This window comes from Telmatherina bonti, assembly GCF_933228915.1.
Source record: "Telmatherina bonti genome assembly, chromosome: 16".
Taxonomy (NCBI): Eukaryota; Metazoa; Chordata; class Actinopteri; order Atheriniformes; family Telmatherinidae; genus Telmatherina; species Telmatherina bonti.
In genome coordinates this window covers 15,754,097-15,775,086 of record NC_136614.1, presented here as the reverse complement: position 1 = coordinate 15,775,086, position 20,990 = coordinate 15,754,097, and the positions used below count along the sequence as shown (strand labels likewise).

General features: G+C 39.4%; 1 protein-coding gene across 1 annotated transcript; it reads left to right on the top strand.

Moving 5' to 3' along the window:
* Positions 1-990: 990 nt before the first annotated feature.
* fntb (farnesyltransferase, CAAX box, subunit beta) lies at positions 991-20,668 on the top strand. The gene is made up of 12 exons (XM_079255759.1): positions 991-1,183; positions 3,028-3,092; positions 7,299-7,371; positions 7,743-7,834; positions 9,694-9,840; positions 12,657-12,740; positions 14,419-14,505; positions 14,618-14,747; positions 16,664-16,796; positions 18,627-18,738; positions 18,885-18,999; positions 20,243-20,668. The coding sequence occupies exons 1-12, from the start codon at positions 1,085-1,087 to the stop codon at positions 20,399-20,401; spliced, it is 1,296 nt and encodes a 431-aa protein (XP_079111885.1). The 5' UTR covers positions 991-1,084; the 3' UTR covers positions 20,402-20,668.
* The last annotated feature ends 322 nt before the right edge of the window (positions 20,669-20,990 follow it).

The following is a 20,990-nucleotide window of genomic DNA, read 5'->3' as shown; positions in this document are numbered from 1 at the left end:
CAGCATTCAAAAATGACCAAAACATCAGCCAGAAAGCATCGGAACTGAGAAGTGGTCTGTGGTCACCACCTGCAGAACCAATCCTTTATTGGGTGTGTCTTGCCACCTGCCGATAATTTCCACCTGTTGTCTATTCCATTTGTACAACTGGATGTGGAATTGATTGTCAGTCAGTGGACATCTCCATTTCACACACACACACACACACACACACACATACACACGTATATATATATATGTATATATATATATATATGTATATATATATATATATGTATATATATATATGTATATATATATATATATATATATATATATATATATATATATATATATATATATATATATATATATATATATATATGTATATATATATGTATATATATATATATATATATATATATATATATATATATATATATATATATATATATATATATAGTCAGATGTTATTTCAATATTTTTAAGCGGTGGAGGGGCCATATTACTGATAATCTTTGAAAGTAAACCTGAATAATTTGCATATGTAATGTAATTTTGAAGTTTACCACACTGTTTTGAGAGTACAGTGATGTGTCGCGTTTTCCTTTCCAAGATCCCCAGTACTTGTTTATAAACCGATTCCAGCTTCCAGCTGTCCTGTTTAGTTGTGACCCAACATGATATAGGCTACTAGATGACAAATGAATCAAAGCATTGCATTCATGAAAATTTTGTGCCCTTGTTGTCAATCAGTTTCTATACCTGAAATTGGACAAATTTTTTTTCAAGGTATGACACACATTTTTCTTTTATCCGTTTTCTTATTTTTAAGCTGAGCTGGGAGTCTAAAATAAAACATAGATATCTCAATTCAACATTTATCTACATTTCATTTCCTTCCAGTGGGATAGAGTTTGCCTGGTGGAGACGGAGAGAAGTTTGTTCCTTTGAAGATGCCGTAGCTGCTGTTACGCAACATCCGCTCGCTCCAACCTGAGTAGGAAGCGAGGAGAGACAGGTGAAAGTGAGAGAACTACCAAAACAAAGTAACGCTGTTGTTTAATTCTCATCATTTCTGGTCATATCGGGTACTGTTGTCACCATGGACGGCTTGCCGACCCCCTTGCGGTGCTTCCGTGAGAACCACCCCGCAGAAATGTGTGTTGACGACGGTATGGAAACGGTGACTTCAGTCGAGCAGGTGATTAGCTCAGTGGGCTAATGTGGCTAATGCTAATGTGTTGCTGTAAACATTAGGGTGGATTTTTCTCTGGAAAATGTCTAAAACGGTTCTGTTGTCGTACACTCCATTTTATTCATCCACCCGACTGGATAAAAGAGCATAAATTGGTTTGCAGTGTTTATCTTGCATTTATCCAGCTTCAGTTAGCAAACTTTAGCCTCTACTTAGCAAGCATTAAGTCATAATAAGATTAAGTTTTATTCATTTCAGTTTGCTCTTCCTTAAGTAATAAAACTGTGAAGTTTGAACAGAATGCTGTTTATAGGGCTTTAGAAAAGCATGTCTTTGTTTCTTTTAGATATCCTACAGTCTGTTGGTTTGTGATTCAGGTCACCCAGGTCCGTGGGGATGAATTCAGAGACCCTCTTTCTATTTGTTTCTTTTTCTCTTTTAGATGATTCAATCATTATAATTCCACAAATGAAATTAAATGAAAGGACATTGCATTATTATCATTACATTATTAAATTATTATTATTGAAAGGCTATTGTAGTGTTAAATGATGCATAAATCCAACGTAACCCTATTGGGTTTTTTTTTTGTTCAAGACAGGTACATAAATTATAGCAATCTTTAGTTGTATTGGAGTTAATAATCATTTTCTTTTCGACCTGTCTGTCAGTGATTCTCATAAAGATATTGGAGAAATAAGATCTTTCTATAAGTTAAACTTGAAATTAAATTTGAGAGGAAAATATTAGCTTTGTTTTAAGGGATCATAACTTCAGTCTGTGAAATCTGATGTGAGTCTCGTCGATACATGGAGGATATGAAGGCACTAGATGTCAATTTGCATGCAGGAAAAGGAACTCTGTCTCGTGCAGAAAGTTCTTTTCTTATGTGCTCCTGCCATCTAGATTAGTTTGGCTAAAATGATGGTCAAATATGGTGAAGAAGTGGAGAGATGGGAGGAAGTGGATCTTACTGAAAGAAATGAAACTACACAAACAAGGAACAAGACAAACAACATAAATCTATAATGTTGGATCCATACTGTGCACTGTGATTTAAAATTATTGTAAACATAATTTTCACTTTACAAGTTACAAATCTTTTTTTATGATCTTGGTAGTTGTGATCAGTATGCATCATTTTATCTTGGAAGGGACTGAACAATGTTTTTAGATCATATGCATTTAAACATGACCACATACTGAAGACAGCCAGAAGCCAACTAAAGTAAATGATACATTTGATAGAATTCTCCAAATTAATCTGGATTCTTGTCGTTTCAGCTCAGCGTGAGAGCCTTTACCATAATTTGGGATAATTTATTGTTGAGTTAATTCCTCTCCGGTGAAACTGACTGCTTCATTTCTGTCTACTGGCAAGTAAACAATGTGTGTAAAAAAATAGTTACACAAAAAGACAACAGAAACCTCAAAATGGATGTGGAAAGTTTTGAGTGTTCTCCGGGTGGTTTTGTTTTTTAATTCAGATCACTTGATTATAGATGATTTGGTGTAGATAAATTTGATTATAATTTAGATGAATTAACAACATGCAACATTAAGCAGAGATAATTGTCTTTTTTTTTAATCTGTGGATTTCTGAAACTTTAACCTTAAAAAAAAAAAGTGATCTGAAACACTGAGGCCAGGTCTGTATGCATCTTAATAGAAATACCCTAAATCTAGATTTTAATCCGTGTTGCGCAATATTTTATAATCTTTCTCACAAATTGAATAAAAATGGAAATAATTTGGTATGTATGAAAGAATGATCTTTTGTTGTCTGTTGTAATATTAATCTTCTGACTATTCTTGATAATTCTCTCCTCAATTCCTTTTTTTTTATGTAGAAAAAAGTGGAGAGCAGCATTGAAGAAGTCATCAATGTTTACAAGCAAATTCACAGTTTACCCCAGTAAGTACCTGTAGTCTCTGCTGACTTCATAAATACGCAAAGTTTCAGTATCACATCTTTTATTCAGAAGACGCCTACAGAAAGTGTAGCGTAATTCCAGTCTAACTGATCTTGTTTACTTGTAGTTTTTTTTTTTTTTTTTTTAGGTTTTTAGGATTTTTGAGCTATTTGAAAGTAGTTTCTTGAAGTCATCCTTTAAATGAGCATTTTAAAGAGACAGGAGGTCCAAACAGAAGGTGATTAGACCACCACGGTATGAGAAAAATGTGCTTCTCTGAACATCAATGTCAGACTTCTCTAGAAGAACTAACTGTAGCAAAAGTTGGACTTTTTGGCCCATATTTGACCCTTATCTGAGCTTTTTAATCCAGTCTGAACAGAACAAACATCTGACCCATGCCACTTTCACATGTGGTGCTAAACCAAATGCATTTCTTTATCAATATGAACACTCATGTAACATTTCACTTGAATTTTACACCATTGAAGCGAAACTGACATCACAATAACTGCACCAACAGAGACTGGACATGGTAAGATTAAAGGTAAACAACTGACGGAACATTATTGTCTCATGTTTTTGGGCTCAGATTACACAGCAGGTTGGAAACAGATCCTCCTTTGTGCTTGTTGGTCTTAGACTCCTGTATTTACACTGTTTTTATTTTTTATTTTTTTCACACGTTGCCGGTTTTCTATGTTTTATTGTGCTTTGTGACCTTGTGTCTATGAAAAGCGCTATATAAATAAAGTTTATCTTATCTTGTCTTGTGGGTCATAGATCCCCCCCCACACTGGGATCTGATAAGGTCACATCTGACAACCAAGTGAAAAAAATTAATGTCAATAATTAAAATAAAAACCCTGCAGTGTGAATGTAATGTTGTGTTTTAACTTGCCTCTAAGTGTATCACGGGCTCTTTAACAGAGGTGGTGCTTTTGATTCATGTGACTCTTCCAAAATGGTTCCAGTAATTCTGTGAAATCAGGACACTAAATTGGCCTGGCCTAAATTCACCGTGTCCTAAAAGCATTGCTGAAGCATCTACAGCGGAGTTCAGACAAACATGTTTACAAATGTCAGATGCTGTGATGGTCATCTGTTCACTGGGCTGTCGTTAACGTTAAACATTTTCAGTCATTATGAGACATTTCCAAAGATGTTACTCACCGGCTGATGGCTGTGCTGTTATTTAAATGCTGTGTTGATCAGCCCATGTTTGTTGCTATCAGCTGTCATCGCTGCTCAGTGGGGTGAGTCATCCCATTTTTATGCCAAATGCTGGTTCTGTTAGCCTCTGGAACTGCAGCCAGCGTGGAAATGCATTTTGTGCAGCTGGATAATTAATGGTATTAATCAGAAGAGGTCATGCATTTAGTGGAAAGCATCACCTTGTTCTCTACAGCATGGATTTGTTCAGATTTTAGCAGTACAGATAATGCTACAAAACCATTTGAGAACTTGTTTGTTTGCTTTTAATACTTGACATTAGTTGAAATTAGAATAAAAGCTGCATTATGGCCTTTTATTCACAAATTGACACAATTTGCGGAGTTCTTAATGAAATGTGTGTGACAAGCTTTAATCAAATGAACACAGGCACAGCAGCTGCTTTTTCCTCTGCTTATTTACACCTTGATTCCAGTGGGTTATAACGAGTTGACTCTAAACTAAGAAACATACTTGAATGGCCTTTTTTTTTTATTGTCAAATACTCAAATTTCCCCCATCTGCAGCTGGAGCAAACAGCTGGTTGGCTACGGATCCCTCTTCAAGGCACAAGCGAAGGCTCATCTATTGAGCTGGCCTAGTTTGTTAAAACATTTTTCTGCAGAACTTAACTGTTGCTGGTCTGTTCAGAACTAAAAGAAAGAAATCCTTTCCATCTCATAAACTTCAGAGTTCCCTTTTATTTCATATCTCTGCATTTAAGCAGCTAACAGAACTGCTTTTTATATGGCCAATATGTTTAATCCATTTCAGCTTTATCTGTGTAGTTCCACTTTACAGACACATCAGTTCAAACCAGTCCATAATAAATAGCTTGAGAAGGGAAAACCAACAGATTGCATTGAATCTTGACTTTGATCCAGACCCCCATCTTGAGCACGCACAAGGCGACAGTGGGAAGGAAAAACCTCCAGCAGAACTTGACTCGGGGAAGGTAGCCACCTGCACAGGAAAGAAAAACCAACATGCACTGCAATTTTCATCCAGGAAGACCTGCAGAAAGAGGAGAAATACTTTAAATGATTCTGTCACTTGTTTCTATATGGAAGATCAGGAGCAGAAAGATGAAAAGGAAGAGCCCAGTGCATCGTGGGACGTCCGTCAGCATTCTAAGCCAATGGCAACATAACTCAGGGATGCTTAGATCACCCCGTATTTTCCCTACAGTGTGTTTCCCTACAGTCACCAGAGCAGCTGGGGGGGTTGACATTTCTATCTTTTAACCAGTAAAGAATTGAACTCCAGATAGATTTTCTTATCAGTATACAGAACATTACTAGTATTTGTAGAACACCAGTACTGTGTTAGCTAAGTGAGCTGTGTGGCTAATGATGAGATTTGATGATAACAGCGAAGCAAAAAGAAATTAGTTTAAAACTTAGTGATGTTAGGTGGCGATAAGGGGAAAACAGGCTAGATGACTGAGTAAAATGATGCTACAAAATGCCATGTTTGTTAGTTTTCTTTCTTATATATATATATATATATATATATATATATATATATATCTTCCTGTTAAAAGGGAGTTTTTTTCCTTCCCACTGTCGCCGCGTGCATGCTCAGGATGGGAGATTGGATTGAAGTCATGACTCGATGTTGGTTTCTATTATAGGATATGTATGAATTGGCTCGAAATGATGTGTATGTTGATTCGTGTATGTAAAGTGCCCTGTGACAACATTGTTGTGAAGTGGCGCTATACAAATAAAGTTGAATTGAATGGTTGGTTTTGACTTCATGCAAAAACACACTAATTAATACAGAAAAGGCTTTTTTCCTTCATTTCTACCCTTTAATCTTTTTAAGGCCTATATAGAGCTAGCAGCTAATACCAGATTATATCCTAAGACTCACATTTTAGGATGGTGGGCGTCTGAAATCAACTTGATGCCAAAATGATTGGTTTACTTTTGCAACGAGGCCTCGTTCACATTTCAAAGGCTTCTGTGATTCCCCGTATGATATGGTGGGCAGATCGGCTGTTTAGCTGCTGAGCAGTGCTCTCCCATTGTGGTGCCTATCTTCTGCAATGAAAACTCCGATAATGATCTCTGACTAACCCTGTGTAGGAAGATGCAACATGGGGGTAGCAAATGCCGCATGAAAAGGGCAAGCAGAGAAAGGGACTGGGTGGGTGCAGAGGAGGGTGGGAGTGTCAGTAGATTATTGAATCACGAATGCATTTGCTGTCGTGAGCTAGAGACGCATCTGAAAGTTGCAGAGTCCTTCCTGTGGTGCACATGTGCACCCACTGCTTTTGACTCAGTGTTTCGGTGTTCTCCATTCTGTCGTGTGCAGCGTGCATGGCTACAAAACGCTCAATTTGCTCAGGAAAGAAAATGTTCCAGTTTTATTTCATGTCCATATATTTCGCATCTAAAAGTACTTGTGATGCAAACTGCAACAAAACTACTGGTCATCATGCAGCCAAAACAACTGGCACATTTCCTGCTGCCTTACATTTGGTGTTTTCGGGTCATTTAAAGCCTTAGTTTATGAGGTTTATTCCTCTGCATCATGTAGATACTTGATCTGTGGGATTTAGGGGATTTGTAGAAAGCTTCGCTTCATGCTCCTCAAGTCTTTCCTGAGTGGGTTTAGCTACATCTGGGGGAGGCTGTCCCGCTGAGAAGGGGTGCTACGGCAGGAAATGATGTTGCTGTAAATTCTTTCAGCTCCAGGATCGAACACTTCTCTACTGCTAATTCATTTAATCTGTTAACGCTGTTGTTCTGCCATTAATAAATTAGGCTGAAGTGCCTGAAGCATGTAATAAACACATGAAAGTTCTCTTGGAAAAACCTCATTTCATCAGGTTGTTTATTTCTACAGTTTTCTTTATTCAGTCAGCAGCTGTTTATGTAAAACTTTTTATTCTGTTTCTTAACTTGAAGTTTCACACATTTAAACTGGTAAAACTACTGAGACCAGTTCTGTCGTTTGTCTTTAATCTTTCCAACTTGTTTGTTCTTCAGGCCAACGTTGCTGCGAGAACAACACTATCAGTATCTCAAGAAGGGCTTACGTCACTTATCAGACGCTTACGAGGTACAGAACCTTCTCCAGTTCAGGAGGAACACGTGAATTATCTGCTTTCGGATGTGTGTGTTGTAAGAAGGCAGAAGCAACAAGGTGTTTCCCTGCAAGTTCCTACTCAGGTTTATTTACAGATGATCTTTTCTGTGTGTTGTTGTTTCCCTCCATCGTCACACCTGAAACCTCGAGAGAGACTAGAATTAAATGTGATGTGTGTGTGTGTGTGTGTGTGCTGCATCACCTCTGATTGACAGAATTGTTTTCAATCATCTCTGCTTCTGATTGGCTGATCTCACTCCTTCATTTATTGCTGTAATTGCACACCTGATGCCCATTTCATCCTGTGTGTGTGTGTGTGTGTGTTGCTGCGTGTGTGTGTGTAGTGTCTGGATGCCAGCAGACCGTGGCTTTGCTTCTGGATTCTTCACAGTTTGGAGTTACTAGAGGAGCCGATTCCTGCAGCTGTTGCCTCAGAGTGAGTAGCTGAAAGACATATTCATGTTCTGTAGAAGCAGGAGCTGAACCTCTTTAAAGCCTGTTCTCTGCCAGAGACTCTTTATTTTATTCAGCTGGATTAAACCGTAACAGATGATTGTTCAGGTCCTTGTTTTTCTGGCATAAACCTTCAACCAAATGTTTTCTAAAATGTGAAAAGGCAAAGAAAACAGAATCTTGAAGTGAAACTATGCAAAATAAAGCAAAACGAAGGCGAGAATTAAATCCCAAGAAAAAATGTTCATGTATGTGCTAAAAAATCTTTCTCCGTGCTCACTTCGGTGGTACATCTGAAAAATTGGGATTGATACAGAGAAGATTAGCGTGGCCCCTGTGAAAGGATGACACGCAAATTTGTGAAGCATTTCCACATTTTTATGAACAATAAAAATTTAAATGACATGAAAAAAAAAGAAAAAAAAATCTTTCTTTGCATTTTTTTTCCCCTTGTAGCAATAATTAGAATAATAAACAAACGAAGGACAAATAGTTAATAAAACAGTAATAACAGTGAAAGTGTCAAAATAGTAATGACATAAAAATAAACGCTTAATTTTGGCATCACAAACCAAGTGAAAGATATGACTCAGGTAGGTGGAGTTTTTAACTAAAATTCATTAAAGCCCCTTATTAAGGGTAATTTGATTTAATTTAAATATTAAATGGTTAATTCAATTAAATGGATTACATTGTGATCATCGTGTACTTGCACGGCTCATTAACTCTTTATTTAATTGTTTTGGGCTGTAAAAATCCAGTATATATTTCTGTGAGTTGACATAATTTTAGTGAAAAATGACCCTAACTTCTCAAAGTAGCAGCTGTGATGAAAGCATGAGTCATTTTTCTCCCAGAGAACTGCCAACACTAATGATGCCTCGTTGTTAATCAGTTGTTGACCTGAGTTCATTTTCATTTTCCTCTGTAATAAACCTCTCACGGTTTGTTTCGACGGCAGAGGCAGCCAAACGAGGGCTTATATTGAACCGCTTTGCCTGGTAATTGATAATTGACAGCATACATTTTTAGAAATGTTCACCCACATTAAACATCCAAAGATGTCATCTGATAAAATTACTGCCTTTCCAAAGTAACACTTTGCAGAAGCACGTAATGGGAAGCGATGCCAGGCCCACCAGCCCACGCTCTCATTATTACTGTGAGGTGTGCCAGCACCACCGGCTGGCACGGCACTGCGCCAGCGCGACGCCCTCGTGCTCGCGTACACCAACACACAGGCTCCGTTCAAGGATTTCTAACAATGCCGCTCTATAACAGATCGCTCGCTCTGTCCCATGACGACTCTCACGTCAGTACCGGGCTGGTTGGGCAAAGTTAATGTCGGCTTCCCTTCCAACTCAGTTGGCTGCAGGTGGAGTTGCAGTTTTCTGATTCCTCTTCATGGCGGAGGATGAGAGGACCGTGCTGGTCTGAGACTGGGCAGAAAGAAAACAGCTGAAACCGTCCCGTGTGACTCGTCTGCTCAAGTAAAATACTCTGCTGTGCTTCTGAGAAGAGGAGTGAGCCCAGCTGACTTCTTTTATGCAAAATAATACTACAAGACGCAGTATGCAAATTCATCATGTGCTGTTGGAAATCAGCCCATTTCCATATGCAGCTCGTCTCCTCTCCTGTTTGTCCAAAGGCACCAGCTGACTAGAGGACTTTTTTATGCTTGCAATAAACCAAACAGAACTCCAACAATATATGAGCAGAGCTGCAAGATTTAGAAACTTACATCACTAATGATCGGGGCATTGATTCTTAGCTCTTGTAAGAAGTAATTAAATATCTGTAGTCAAATATATGAATAATAACCTCTGAATCTCTCCTCTCCAGTGTGTGTCAGTTTTTGGCGCGATGTCAAAGCCCGACAGGGGGGTTTGCTGGAGGCCCGGGGCAGCACGCCCACCTTGCACCCACCTATGCTGCTGTCAATGCCCTCTGCATCATCGGCACTGAGGAGGCCTACAGTGTTATAAACAGGTACAGTCATCATCACACAGGCACATTTCCTAGCCGAACGGACTTTAACTCTGCAGAAAAGGCAGACTTAAAGATTCACTTCGTCATACATGCAGAGCTAAAGCCAAATTTCCTTTAAAATGCCACAGAAATTTTTATTTCCCACATGGTCATACAAAAGGTAAAACAAGAGTTTACTGTACAAAAAAAACAGAACAATACAGAGCGCCGTGCTTGAAAAGGAGCGGGAAAAAGAAATTTTCTTGTAATATCTTCCCCTTTTTTTTTTTTTTTCTTTAAAAGAACTATAACGCACCAATAAATGGTGATTTGATTTTCTTAACGATACTCAATTAAAAAAATGTTGATTATGTGTCTTAAATCGTTCACTTAATAGATAATTTCCCACATTTGAAGTGTTTGTAATAATTTCCACAAATTAAATTAAATTTCCTCATACATATAATTATGTACAGTCACATGTACATGTATGTATATCCATACATACATGTACATGTATAAATATGCACACATGAAACACAAACATATACAGACAGACATGCACATACATACATTATTCATAAATCAAAGTAATTCTGTCTTTACGTTTGTAATATATGTTTTTTTTTGGTTTTTTTAGGATATTTTTAAGTTTGATAAGAGTAGGATATAACTTCATATTCTCACTTAAGTTGTTCCACAGTTTAACTCCAGTGGTTGTGAAACAATGTTATTTAGTTTGTGTGTTTATCTGTTTTTAGGATGCATGTATACTGTAGTGCATATGAACTCTCCCTCATCTGAAACAACTCCTGGACACTTTGTGGTACTTTTTTTTATGAATTACTGAATACATGAATTTTAATATGAAATCTGAAATGTTGTCATATTTAAGTCGTATGTAGTGAGGTGAGGTGAGGTGGCTCCAGTCCCCATGTTGCTGCCAGCAGCTCTGATGTTTAAGATGTGGACTGTGATGAATGAAGTCTTTATTTCAGGGTGGCGAGGACACTATCTTCCTCAAAGCGTTATCAAGGAATATTGATGCTGTAAATTGGGACTACATAGGCTGCAGCGATGACTCGTGGTTATATGTAAAAGAGCAAAGACCCAGATGAGTGCCAGGACTCTTCCAAGTCATTTTACTGTCAGTTCACACACACACACACAGCTGTTCACATCATATGAAGGAAAACATGACTCATCAGATCAGATCACTTGCATGGAGTGGGTTCTTTCATGGTGGACGTGGTCAGCCTGAGCACTCCATATACTAATACTTATGAAGCTTTGATATAATGCAGAATAAAACCAGATCACATAAACATGTCTCCATAACGGCAGGCTCATCTGTAACTGTGCCTGTTGTGTTTTGGCTACAGAGTGACTACATGCCACAGCTAGCATGTTGTCCCTTTTGTTGTCTTATCTGCCTGATAATCGTCTGAGTTTCAGCTGAAATGCGTGCACAGAACTGCACTTCTGTTTGTTTTGGTTGCGTGTTTTCCTGTGAGTCTGCGGCGACTCGCTTCGTGTCAGATTCATGTTGTGTTAACTTCAAACTAACTCATTTTCCTTTTTTAATGCAGCTTCCAGGATATTCAGACAAAATTTGTGAGGTTTCTAATAGCGGTGTAATAAAATATTGAAATATTAGAATATTTTCTGTGACAATATTAAAAGCTCTGCATGGATTTTATTAAACAACTTATCTTTATTGACGAGGCAGATTTTTATTTCTTTATTTAGATCAGTGTTTTTATTCATTCTGCAGTGAAATGTAGATCATCCGTTCTTATTCAGTAAGTTGATGTCAAGCATTCACCAGCGTTCAGTGTTTACTACTTGCTTATAGTATCCTGAAATATCGCAATATATCGTATTGTTGGCCGTATTGTGATACATATCGTGTCGCCAGATTCTGGCCAATACACACCTCTAGTTTCTAAATCCCTCCCTCTGGGTGTTGCCAGGCAGAAAATATGGTGAAACCAGTTGCAAGCCGTTATGATGGGAGCTTTTGGAAATGTGCCTAATCTTAGACGCATGCATTGTGCAGTGTTGACATTTGGAGAATGAAGTCTATAAAAACGCAGAGCGTTGCGTCGGTTTGTGGGATGAGAGATGATGCCCAAAGTGGGACACCTGGTCACACAAATGATGCAGAATGTGGAACCAGTTTCCAGCTCGGATAAACACAACCAGCCCTCACTCCCCGTTAAAGTCTCCCAGCAGTTGGCTTTCCTGAGAGATCAACAGCAGTCACACTGTTTTATCAATGCTCTGACACGTTATCATACATGTTGTAGATTCTCAGATTTGTACACTTTAAAGATTGTTTTTATTTCCATTCAGCTGTATATTGCAGTTAAATTTGCCTTTTTCTTCTAGAGCAAACTGTCAGTGGTCTTAATGTTGTTGGCTGATCAGAACAGTACGTCATATTTGAAAGCTTAAATATGTTAAATGTTAATAATTCATTTTTAAATCACCTTTACTCTTATGAGTTTTTGTGCACTGCTTTACATCATAACTGCAACATTTTAACCGTCATAAAGACGCGCTGCAGGCATGTCGTGTTCATGTTATTTAAGCAAATGAGAGCATGAGGAGAAGGTGATTACATGCTTTCTTTTTTATTTTCTCTGCGTGGCAAACAGGATGAAAGTACTTATTTCCAATCATATTTCATTACTTGGAAGCACATTTAAAAGGGAACTTGTGATTTTGACTTGGTGCGCCATTGGATTTCAAGGACAATTTTATATTTTTTTCATCATGCTTTGTATCTCCTGTCTCCCCCCCAATCATCCTCCCCGTGTGCCAACCCTCTCCAGGGAGAAGCTGCTAGATTTCCTATGGTCAGTGAAGCAGCCAGATGGCTCCTTTGTGATGCACGTTGGAGGGGAGGTGGATGTCAGGTGAGAGTCCAGAATATAAATTTTGTTATTTTTCTTCCCCCCAGATTTTATTTAATGTTCAATACACAAAAATGTCCCTATTGGATTTTTTTTTTTTGTTGTTTTTTACAACTTTCTGTTTATGATGTTTATTAAAGCACGTTTTGCATACTTAGTCTTTACTTATATAAATCAAGGAAACGTCTTGCAAACAAGACGTTTTGTAAATAATTCATATGTTCATGGTCTGTGTTTTTACCTTTGGTGTGTTTTATGTTCTGTTTTTGTATTTTCATTTGGGGGGGGGGGTGTCTTTCCCTGGTCATGTTTGCAAATGATAATTGTTTCTCAAACATTTTACCTGAAAAGATAAATGTTAAAAAAAAATGCGTTGCTGGAGCTAAGAGAGGCCCGTTGCAACAGGAGGCGGCCTCACGGAGACCCAAGACACATTTAGGAACTAGTTTCTCTTGGCACGCTGAAGTCCTCGCTGCCTGACATCAGCAGTCTGACCTGAAGCAGTAGCAACAGGATGGATGAACTGACTGGCACTGCCGTGGCCCAGGAGGGCCAAACCAAACACTGACTCTTAAGCAGCATTTCTTACATTTTTATTCAACGTGGTCGTTTCAGCTTTTGCGACACATTAAACATGTCCTATGAAGGAGCAACTTCATAGGACAGCATCGCGTTTCCTCCAGTTTCTATGGTGATCTGAGTCAGACTCAAGCCTAAAATACGACGTCTAGCTGAAACTGGATCACAGGAATATGTTTCCCAGTTCTTCCCGTGTTTATGAAGACACAGAGAGCAGAGTGGGATGTGATGAAACGTGAATGAGGAGCTAGAACATCCCTCAACATTTCGCAGCATTTACGTAACGTTTACCAACGTCCACGCAGCTGAAAGAAAGTAGCAACATGTGAGACTTGATGTGAATTCAGCTGAACAACAAACAACATTTTCTTCCATTAGCTCTGGAATTATTCATTCATGACCCATTTATAGGAATAAAGTCTTCAGCTTGAAGTGGGGGGGGGGCTCCGGGCAGAATTTCTAAGGCGCTTCACTAATTAAAGTACCGGGAGACAATTAGGCAATTTCTTTATTTATATATTCTGTAAAGGATTCGGTTGGCAATAAAAAAATAAAAAATTTTTAAAAAAGTATTAAAGTGAAAAGCTGCAGTTTTCGTTCTCTATGAATATCTGAATATTTATCTTTTAATTATTTAGAAATAAAGCTAAAAAGGACGGATTTATCCGGCACACCAAGCTGCAATGCAGTGAAATATTTGGAGAGCAGCTGCGCTGGTGCAGCTTTTATACAAGTCTTACGGGAAAACAAAATGTCCAAGATGGCTTCGTGGTGCAGATGACCCTCTAAGACGGGGTCGCCCTCTCCGGACCTTGAGGCTGTTTTAGTTTATCTTTGGTACAACACACCAGATCATCCAGATCCAGATCAGTGGCTCATTAGAAGAAGATGACAGCATGTTCTTAGGGAACCATTTCATTTCAGTCTAGTGTAAAACCTGCAGGATGGTCGCTCTCCTGGACCAGCTGGTGACCCCCTGCTTTAAGAAATGGATGTTTGTGTTTATTCTGCTGACGTCTAAAGTAACAGCAGATTTTCTGCTCGTCCATCTCTCTCCTTACTCTTCTCTATCAATCTGTTTTATTTTCATTTCCTTCGACAGGAGTGCTTATTGTGCAGCTTCTGTAGCATCCCTTACAAACATCATTACAGCCGATCTGTTTGAGAACACGACCAACTGGATCCTGAGGTGAATAAAATCCGACACACAGCTCGTTATGAACGTCTTTTCTTACCGGTTTCCCACAACCCAGGATGTGGTTTTACTGCCTGTGATGAGTGAATGTTTCTTTGCGCTGCAGGTGTCAGAACTGGGAAGGCGGTCTGAGTGGCGTTCCAGGTTTGGAGGCCCACGGCGGTTACACTTTCTGTGGCACCGCCGCCCTCGTCATCCTCGGCAAAGAGCACATGCTGGATCTCAAAGCCTTGCTGGTGAGTGAAACCTCCGTTCTGCGACTCCGTTCTGTTTCACCGAAGATGCATCGTTATCAGGGACAGATGTCTTTCTACTGAAGTATTTTCTATTTACAAACAAAAGCAGAAAAGAGATTTCATTCTATTATTTTTTATCATTGAAGAGCGACTTTTCCACATTTTGAAGCTCATCTTTTATATGTGTGTTTGTGTTGTTCATGCGACAACTTTCCATTGTTTCTCCAGCGTCGGCCTGAGCCGGCGGTGCTGGGGCACTTTGTTGATGTCTGCATTGAAATTCTGGAGTCATTTTCTCTTTCCTTCTGAAGTTAGGGATGAAAACAGCAGCCACAGAGCTTTATCGTGAGGAAAGTCTCTAGTTATGCTGCAGGGCAGATGCCTGCTGACGCTCGGCTTATCGAGAAAAAAGGGAGCGATAAGAGAGAGATAAGTCTATCACCAGCAGTCTGCTGCTTTTTGTTGTTTTTTTCAAATTTACATCCCACAGCTTGTGTGCAGTATGTTGGAGTATCAGGTTTCCTAAGTGCTCCTTATGCAGTCGTTCTTCTACAGCAGCAGCTTGGTTAAAAACTCAGCTATTAACTAGCTGGTAGAGTTGTCCAGGTGGAGTTGGAGCTGCAGTAATTTACAGTCACAAAGGAGAGATTCATCTCAGCCATCAACACCCCAAGCAGCCACACCTTGTCTCTTATCAGACATGTGGTGTTGGCATTATCTGGCTTCATGTGAAACTTCTAATAACAAAAGGACACATTCACATCAGCCTTTCTGATCCGGATCAGAATCTGCTTGCTTGGAAAGCCAAGTTCGTTTAGCGGTGATGTGAATGCACAAATGAATTCTCATTCAGATTTTTAAAAAGCAGACACGGTCCGCCTGCGAATCAGGTCTCAAACTACAGAACAAAGTCCAGAAATGGCTCGCGGTGACGATATGGAAGAATTTGGTTCAAGTTCTGATGGAAATCGGATCAACCCAGACCACTAGGATCCGGTTTTCTTGGATCTACTGCAGGGTAAAAACGTGTCTTTAACAAGATCAGATTACCTGTCAACACAGTCTGTTGTTTTCTTTGAGACTGAAGCAAATTTGAAAGCATCAGGAAACCAAACACACCATGTGTTGTCACTTTTCTCACTTTTTGTTGGTTTTACTACGAGTCATTAAATAAAAGATTCGTCCTTTAGAGATCTCACAGCTGCTCACAGATGTTTCTGCTTGGAAAATAAAAAATAAAAAGCTGAAAAGGTTTGCTTTTGAGCCTGAAATGGGATGCTGCTGATTATCCAACTGCAGGTTATTACTGCTGCTTGTGACTGTTACCTGTCAGGCAGAGCGGAGGGAAAATTATTCCCTGATGCAGTGTGAACTTGTTGTGACCATGTAAAGTGTGGAAATGCTGAAAGTGGCATTTAAATGAAGGTGTGAAACAGCAGCATAGTGCTGAGACTTAGCTGTGGTGGACCTCCTCCTCATCCTCCTCCTCCTCCTTCCTTTTCCATCTTCAGCGTCTAAAATGAACCCTTGAATTAATAAAATGAACTTCCTTCCTCCTTCCTCAGGCAGACTGGACTCCATCTCTAATGAAACCTAATATCCCATAATTATTCAATCCAAGCTCAGCAGACTGAATATGTGTCGATTAGGGGTTTCCATGGCAACCAGAGTGCACATTCCTTCCTTTCCATTTATGAAATATTAAGACTTGGCTCTGCTGTGGCTGGACTTTCTGGTCCTGTGTGACCGTGAGGGATTTCAGCTCTGCTGTGGAGAGGAATTCCTCTAACGTGTAATTGCTCCTGAAGTGATGGAGTTCACGTTTAGCTTCACTGGGAATCCCGGGCGTTGAAACAAGCTGCGGCGATGTTTCGTTGCTGTGTTTAATGTGTTTTTTTGTTCCCTGTCGTCTTCAGCGCTGGGTGGTCAGCAGACAGATGCGCTTCGAAGGAGGTTTTCAAGGCCGCTGTAACAAGCTGGTGGACGGATGCTACTCTTTCTGGCAAGCTGGACTCTTGCCTCTGCTCCACAGAGCTTTATTTAAAGAAGGTACTATAATTAGTGAAACATAAGCATGGTTACCAGCTGATCAAAGCGAATGGTACCTAATCATCGCTGAAATCTGGTTTTCAGAGCGATTCCTGATTTATTCCTTGTGAAAAATAGTGTTTTTGAGTTCTTCCATAATTAAAGTGATATTAAAGCAGCACTTCATACATTTCCAACCGTAAAACTGGGTTTCTGGCTCGCACACTGGTTTTCATTCTGCACATCTCTGGAGCTGTCTGTGTTCTGTAGCCACTCAAGACTGAAGAAACTACTTCACAGCCATGAGCCTAGAGCATCACACGACAGCTACATATTAAAGCTACATATATTTTATATATATGTTATATTATATTATATATTATATATTATAGCTACATACAGCTTGATTACACCAGAATATCAACACACTTGTCATGTTGGATGTGCACTACGAATGTAAGTCCACACTACTGAAGACAATTCCATTTCCATCTCAACACGCTGCCAGTGATACGATACATTAACATACACTGAAGCTCCCTCTGACAATATGATGCCATCTGCTTCACCCCTCATTTCGCAACACGATTAACGATTTAACAACGGTTTGACTTTATGCAATGTTATGCAGTTTCAAACAATTTGTGATGCGATCCACAACGATTCAACACAATACAAAGGATTAAGAAGCCCACATCTGCTTTCTAAATTACATGACAATTATGTTGTCCTCTCCTTCCCTGTGAAGGATGGATACTTCATAAATGCAACTTAAAAAGAAGATGCAATCAATATGATTTAAATAAGGGATTGTTTTTTCCTAATAAACACTAAGTCATAGACAAAAAAATTTTTTTTTCCTCGATTAATTTTTAAAAAAAATGTCATTCTAAACTTATATAATTCACTCATTAAAGCAATTTCTGTTTGGCGCCGTAAATAAATACAAAAAATAAAAATGTGGACCATATTCTTTTTCTCTGATCCTTTTACAAATAGCAAATCTGATCCTTTACAAATTGTCTGTAATTTTGCAATCTTTTACAAAACGCATAAAACTTACACACGCCAAATATCTCCTCTTCACGCGTTGTCTTGCTTCCCACCATGTTGGCTGTTTACTAACTGCGGCTGCACCACCCGGCTCGCGTTTTATAGAATAAACCGCTAAAAGATAGTGATGATATTGATCAAGGCACCTCAAAAACACAGGTGCAAAGTAGATAAAGGATGTCATAGTTGCTGTAACTTTGACCAATGTAGACACACTAAGAAACCGATTCAGATTGGAGAAACTCTCCACTGCTAACACACACCATGGCCATTTCAGCAAAGAGGTGGAAGAGAAAGGGAGAAAACATGACGGAGGGAGTGATGAGACAAGAGTCAACGTCTGACTTTTACAGACTGGAGAGAGCTCAGAGAAGAGACAGGATGGCAGGAAGGCAGATGCCAAATAAGGCTTCATTATGGGAAGCCAAAGTCCCAGAAACCCGCCGAAGCTGAACCATCACCTTTCCACGCTAACACACAATCCTGTTCCCGAGATATGATGCCAACTTTTGTGGTTTTATGGTCATGAAAATAGCTGGAAGTGGCATTTCTCAGGATATTTTGACCTGGTTTTACTGTGTGTTCTCAGTTTTTACCTCAGTGGAAGTGCATGTTCACACTTGACAATGAAATGCAATGGACCCCCAATACTGATGAACCTGGCAAGAGCAAATATAAGCTCTTGTATATTTGTTTTAACCAAACACAGAGTAGATTCCTCCTGTAATTTGCGCAAACCAATGAAATGCATGACGTAACAGAGATGTGTGACGGTGCGGCTGAACTGTGTGTGTGCAGGAGAGTTGGAGCTGAGTCGGCAGCGGTGGATGTTTGAGCAGCAGGCTTTGCAGGAGTACATCCTCCTGTGCTGTCAGAATCCAGTGGGGGGGCTTTTGGATAAGCCTGGCAAGTCAGTACCACACCATCTGGTCATAGTCACACGCATAAAAACACAAACACACACACACACACACACAGTTAAATCAGATTCATGCATTTATATTCATGTATATGACTGACATGCCACCATCCTGGATGATGTCTTCGTGTTTGCAGATCCAGAGACTTTTACCACACATGTTACTGCCTGAGCGGCCTCTCCATCGCACAGCATTTCGGAAATTTGGACCTCCATCACGAGCTGGTCCTCGGCAAGGAGGAGAACAGATTGGTGAGCATGCAACAGGGAGGACTGATTTGTCTATATGGAGAAAAATCTGATATTCTGGAAACTGCAAAGAATTTAAAAGGAACTTTCTGAGAATATAAAAGAAATTTGCTTAAGATGTTTTTTTTTTCATTTAGTACTTCCTGTTTCTTACATGGAAAATTCCCACTCGCATCTTTCTTAAGGTTGGACTCAATTTAAATGTCAAACAGGGAAACAATTACTGCTGCTTTGTCCAGGTCAAAAATTTCCCTTCTAACCATCTTGCAAGATGCAATAAAAGCTAAAATTCCTTCTTTATTATGCCTTCCTGTATGATTAATAGACCAGCAGCAGACTGTGGCATGACTTCTAGCGATACAATTCAACAACCAAATCTTTACATACATGGACAAATTACTGAGCAGAGAAACGGTGCTCCACGGCTTTTATCAGAAATGGACAAAATAAAGAAACAAAAGACTTGAAGAAGGAACAAATAAATAACAGAATAAATAACCAGAAAGATTTGAACAACCTAAAAACAGCCTCATGGTTGCATGCAGTGCAGGGATTATGAACAGATGGAGACTGGTTAAAACTACATGCAAACAACCACAACAATCCCAAAATGTTCCATTAAAATAAAAAAATAAAAAAAATAATATGAAACTAAACAGCCACAAGAAAGTCTGATTGGCTGAGTTAAACTCTGTTGGACTCGTAGCATAATTGCAAAAGTCATATTTGAGCCTAATTGTGACATGTACCTGCTCGCTGCAGTCAGGCTTCATTTATCTGAAGTGTGAAAAGACAAGCTGAGGCAGATGTTTGGCGATGAGCGTAGCGGCAAAGAGAAGCGGTAGAAATGAGACGAATGACACGTGGTTACACATGGTACCCACAGTCCGTCTTATTTCTCTGTTCCTGGTGAGTTACTGACATTCGTTTCCAGTAAGTCTGCTTCATGCATCATCAGCTGCACATGCATGTTCAGAGGATCCAGCAGCGATGGTGCGATTTGAGTTTTATTTCTGTGAAGCCGATGAGAGACAAGTCTTCTGGAGCCTGAAAAGAACAGTGAGCGTTGGTACGTGTATTCAAACCCACACAAATGCAGTTGCATATCCAAATGTGAGGTTAAAATAAGGGAGGCTCATGTTTAAACCTGTTAAACCAGTTGTCGTGGTTACAAGCGGGAAAAGAAAATTCAATGAAACTCTGTGGTTGAGTGAATACAATATTGTCATCCTGTTCTTACTTTTAGGCTCCAACTCATCCCGTTTACAACATTTGTCCAGCGAAGGTGGCTCAGGCCCTGCAGCACTTCCTGCAGCTGCCTGTCCCCAACGACAGCCGGCATTCGGGAGATTCTGCAAACACCAAACCAACACAATCTGCTGCGTCGCCTGAACCACAGTCCTAGTTTGTCCTCCAAGGCGTCAGTAGGTGCAGGAACCAGCCGACTCCGAGGATGAGGTTTAGAGGCCGTCGTCGTGTCTGATGCGGACTGTCATGACAACCAGCAAGATGATGAAGCCGCGGTGGAGATGAAGGCTGGGCCTTAGGAGGAGTTCGCCTAACTAAGAGTCACCAGATACAGATTTTTCAGGATGGTTTCAATTTCAGCTGGAATTTTGTTGCAATGCCTGAAGTTTTCCTTTCCCCGATATAAAAGTGTAACTTTGTAAGGTTTCTGATCGTAGTCAATAAAACTTTATACAGCATTTCTCATAATGGTGTCATCGTTGCTTTTCAGGTTCTAAATAACATGTTTTTAGAGAAAATTATTAATAAAGAGGCAAATAAAATGGTTGAATAAAAATTTAAATAAAATAGTATCTTTTAAAGCACAAAAAAAAAAAAGCCAGTTTCTGCATGTGTGTAATGAGCAGGGCAGCGGTACTCCCACTCCGTTAGCAAACCCAAATAAAGGGAACGTTTTAGGAAAAATTTCATACTTCATGGCTGCTTTAACCGTTTTCTACGTATAGATATGACCCAAAGTATCCATG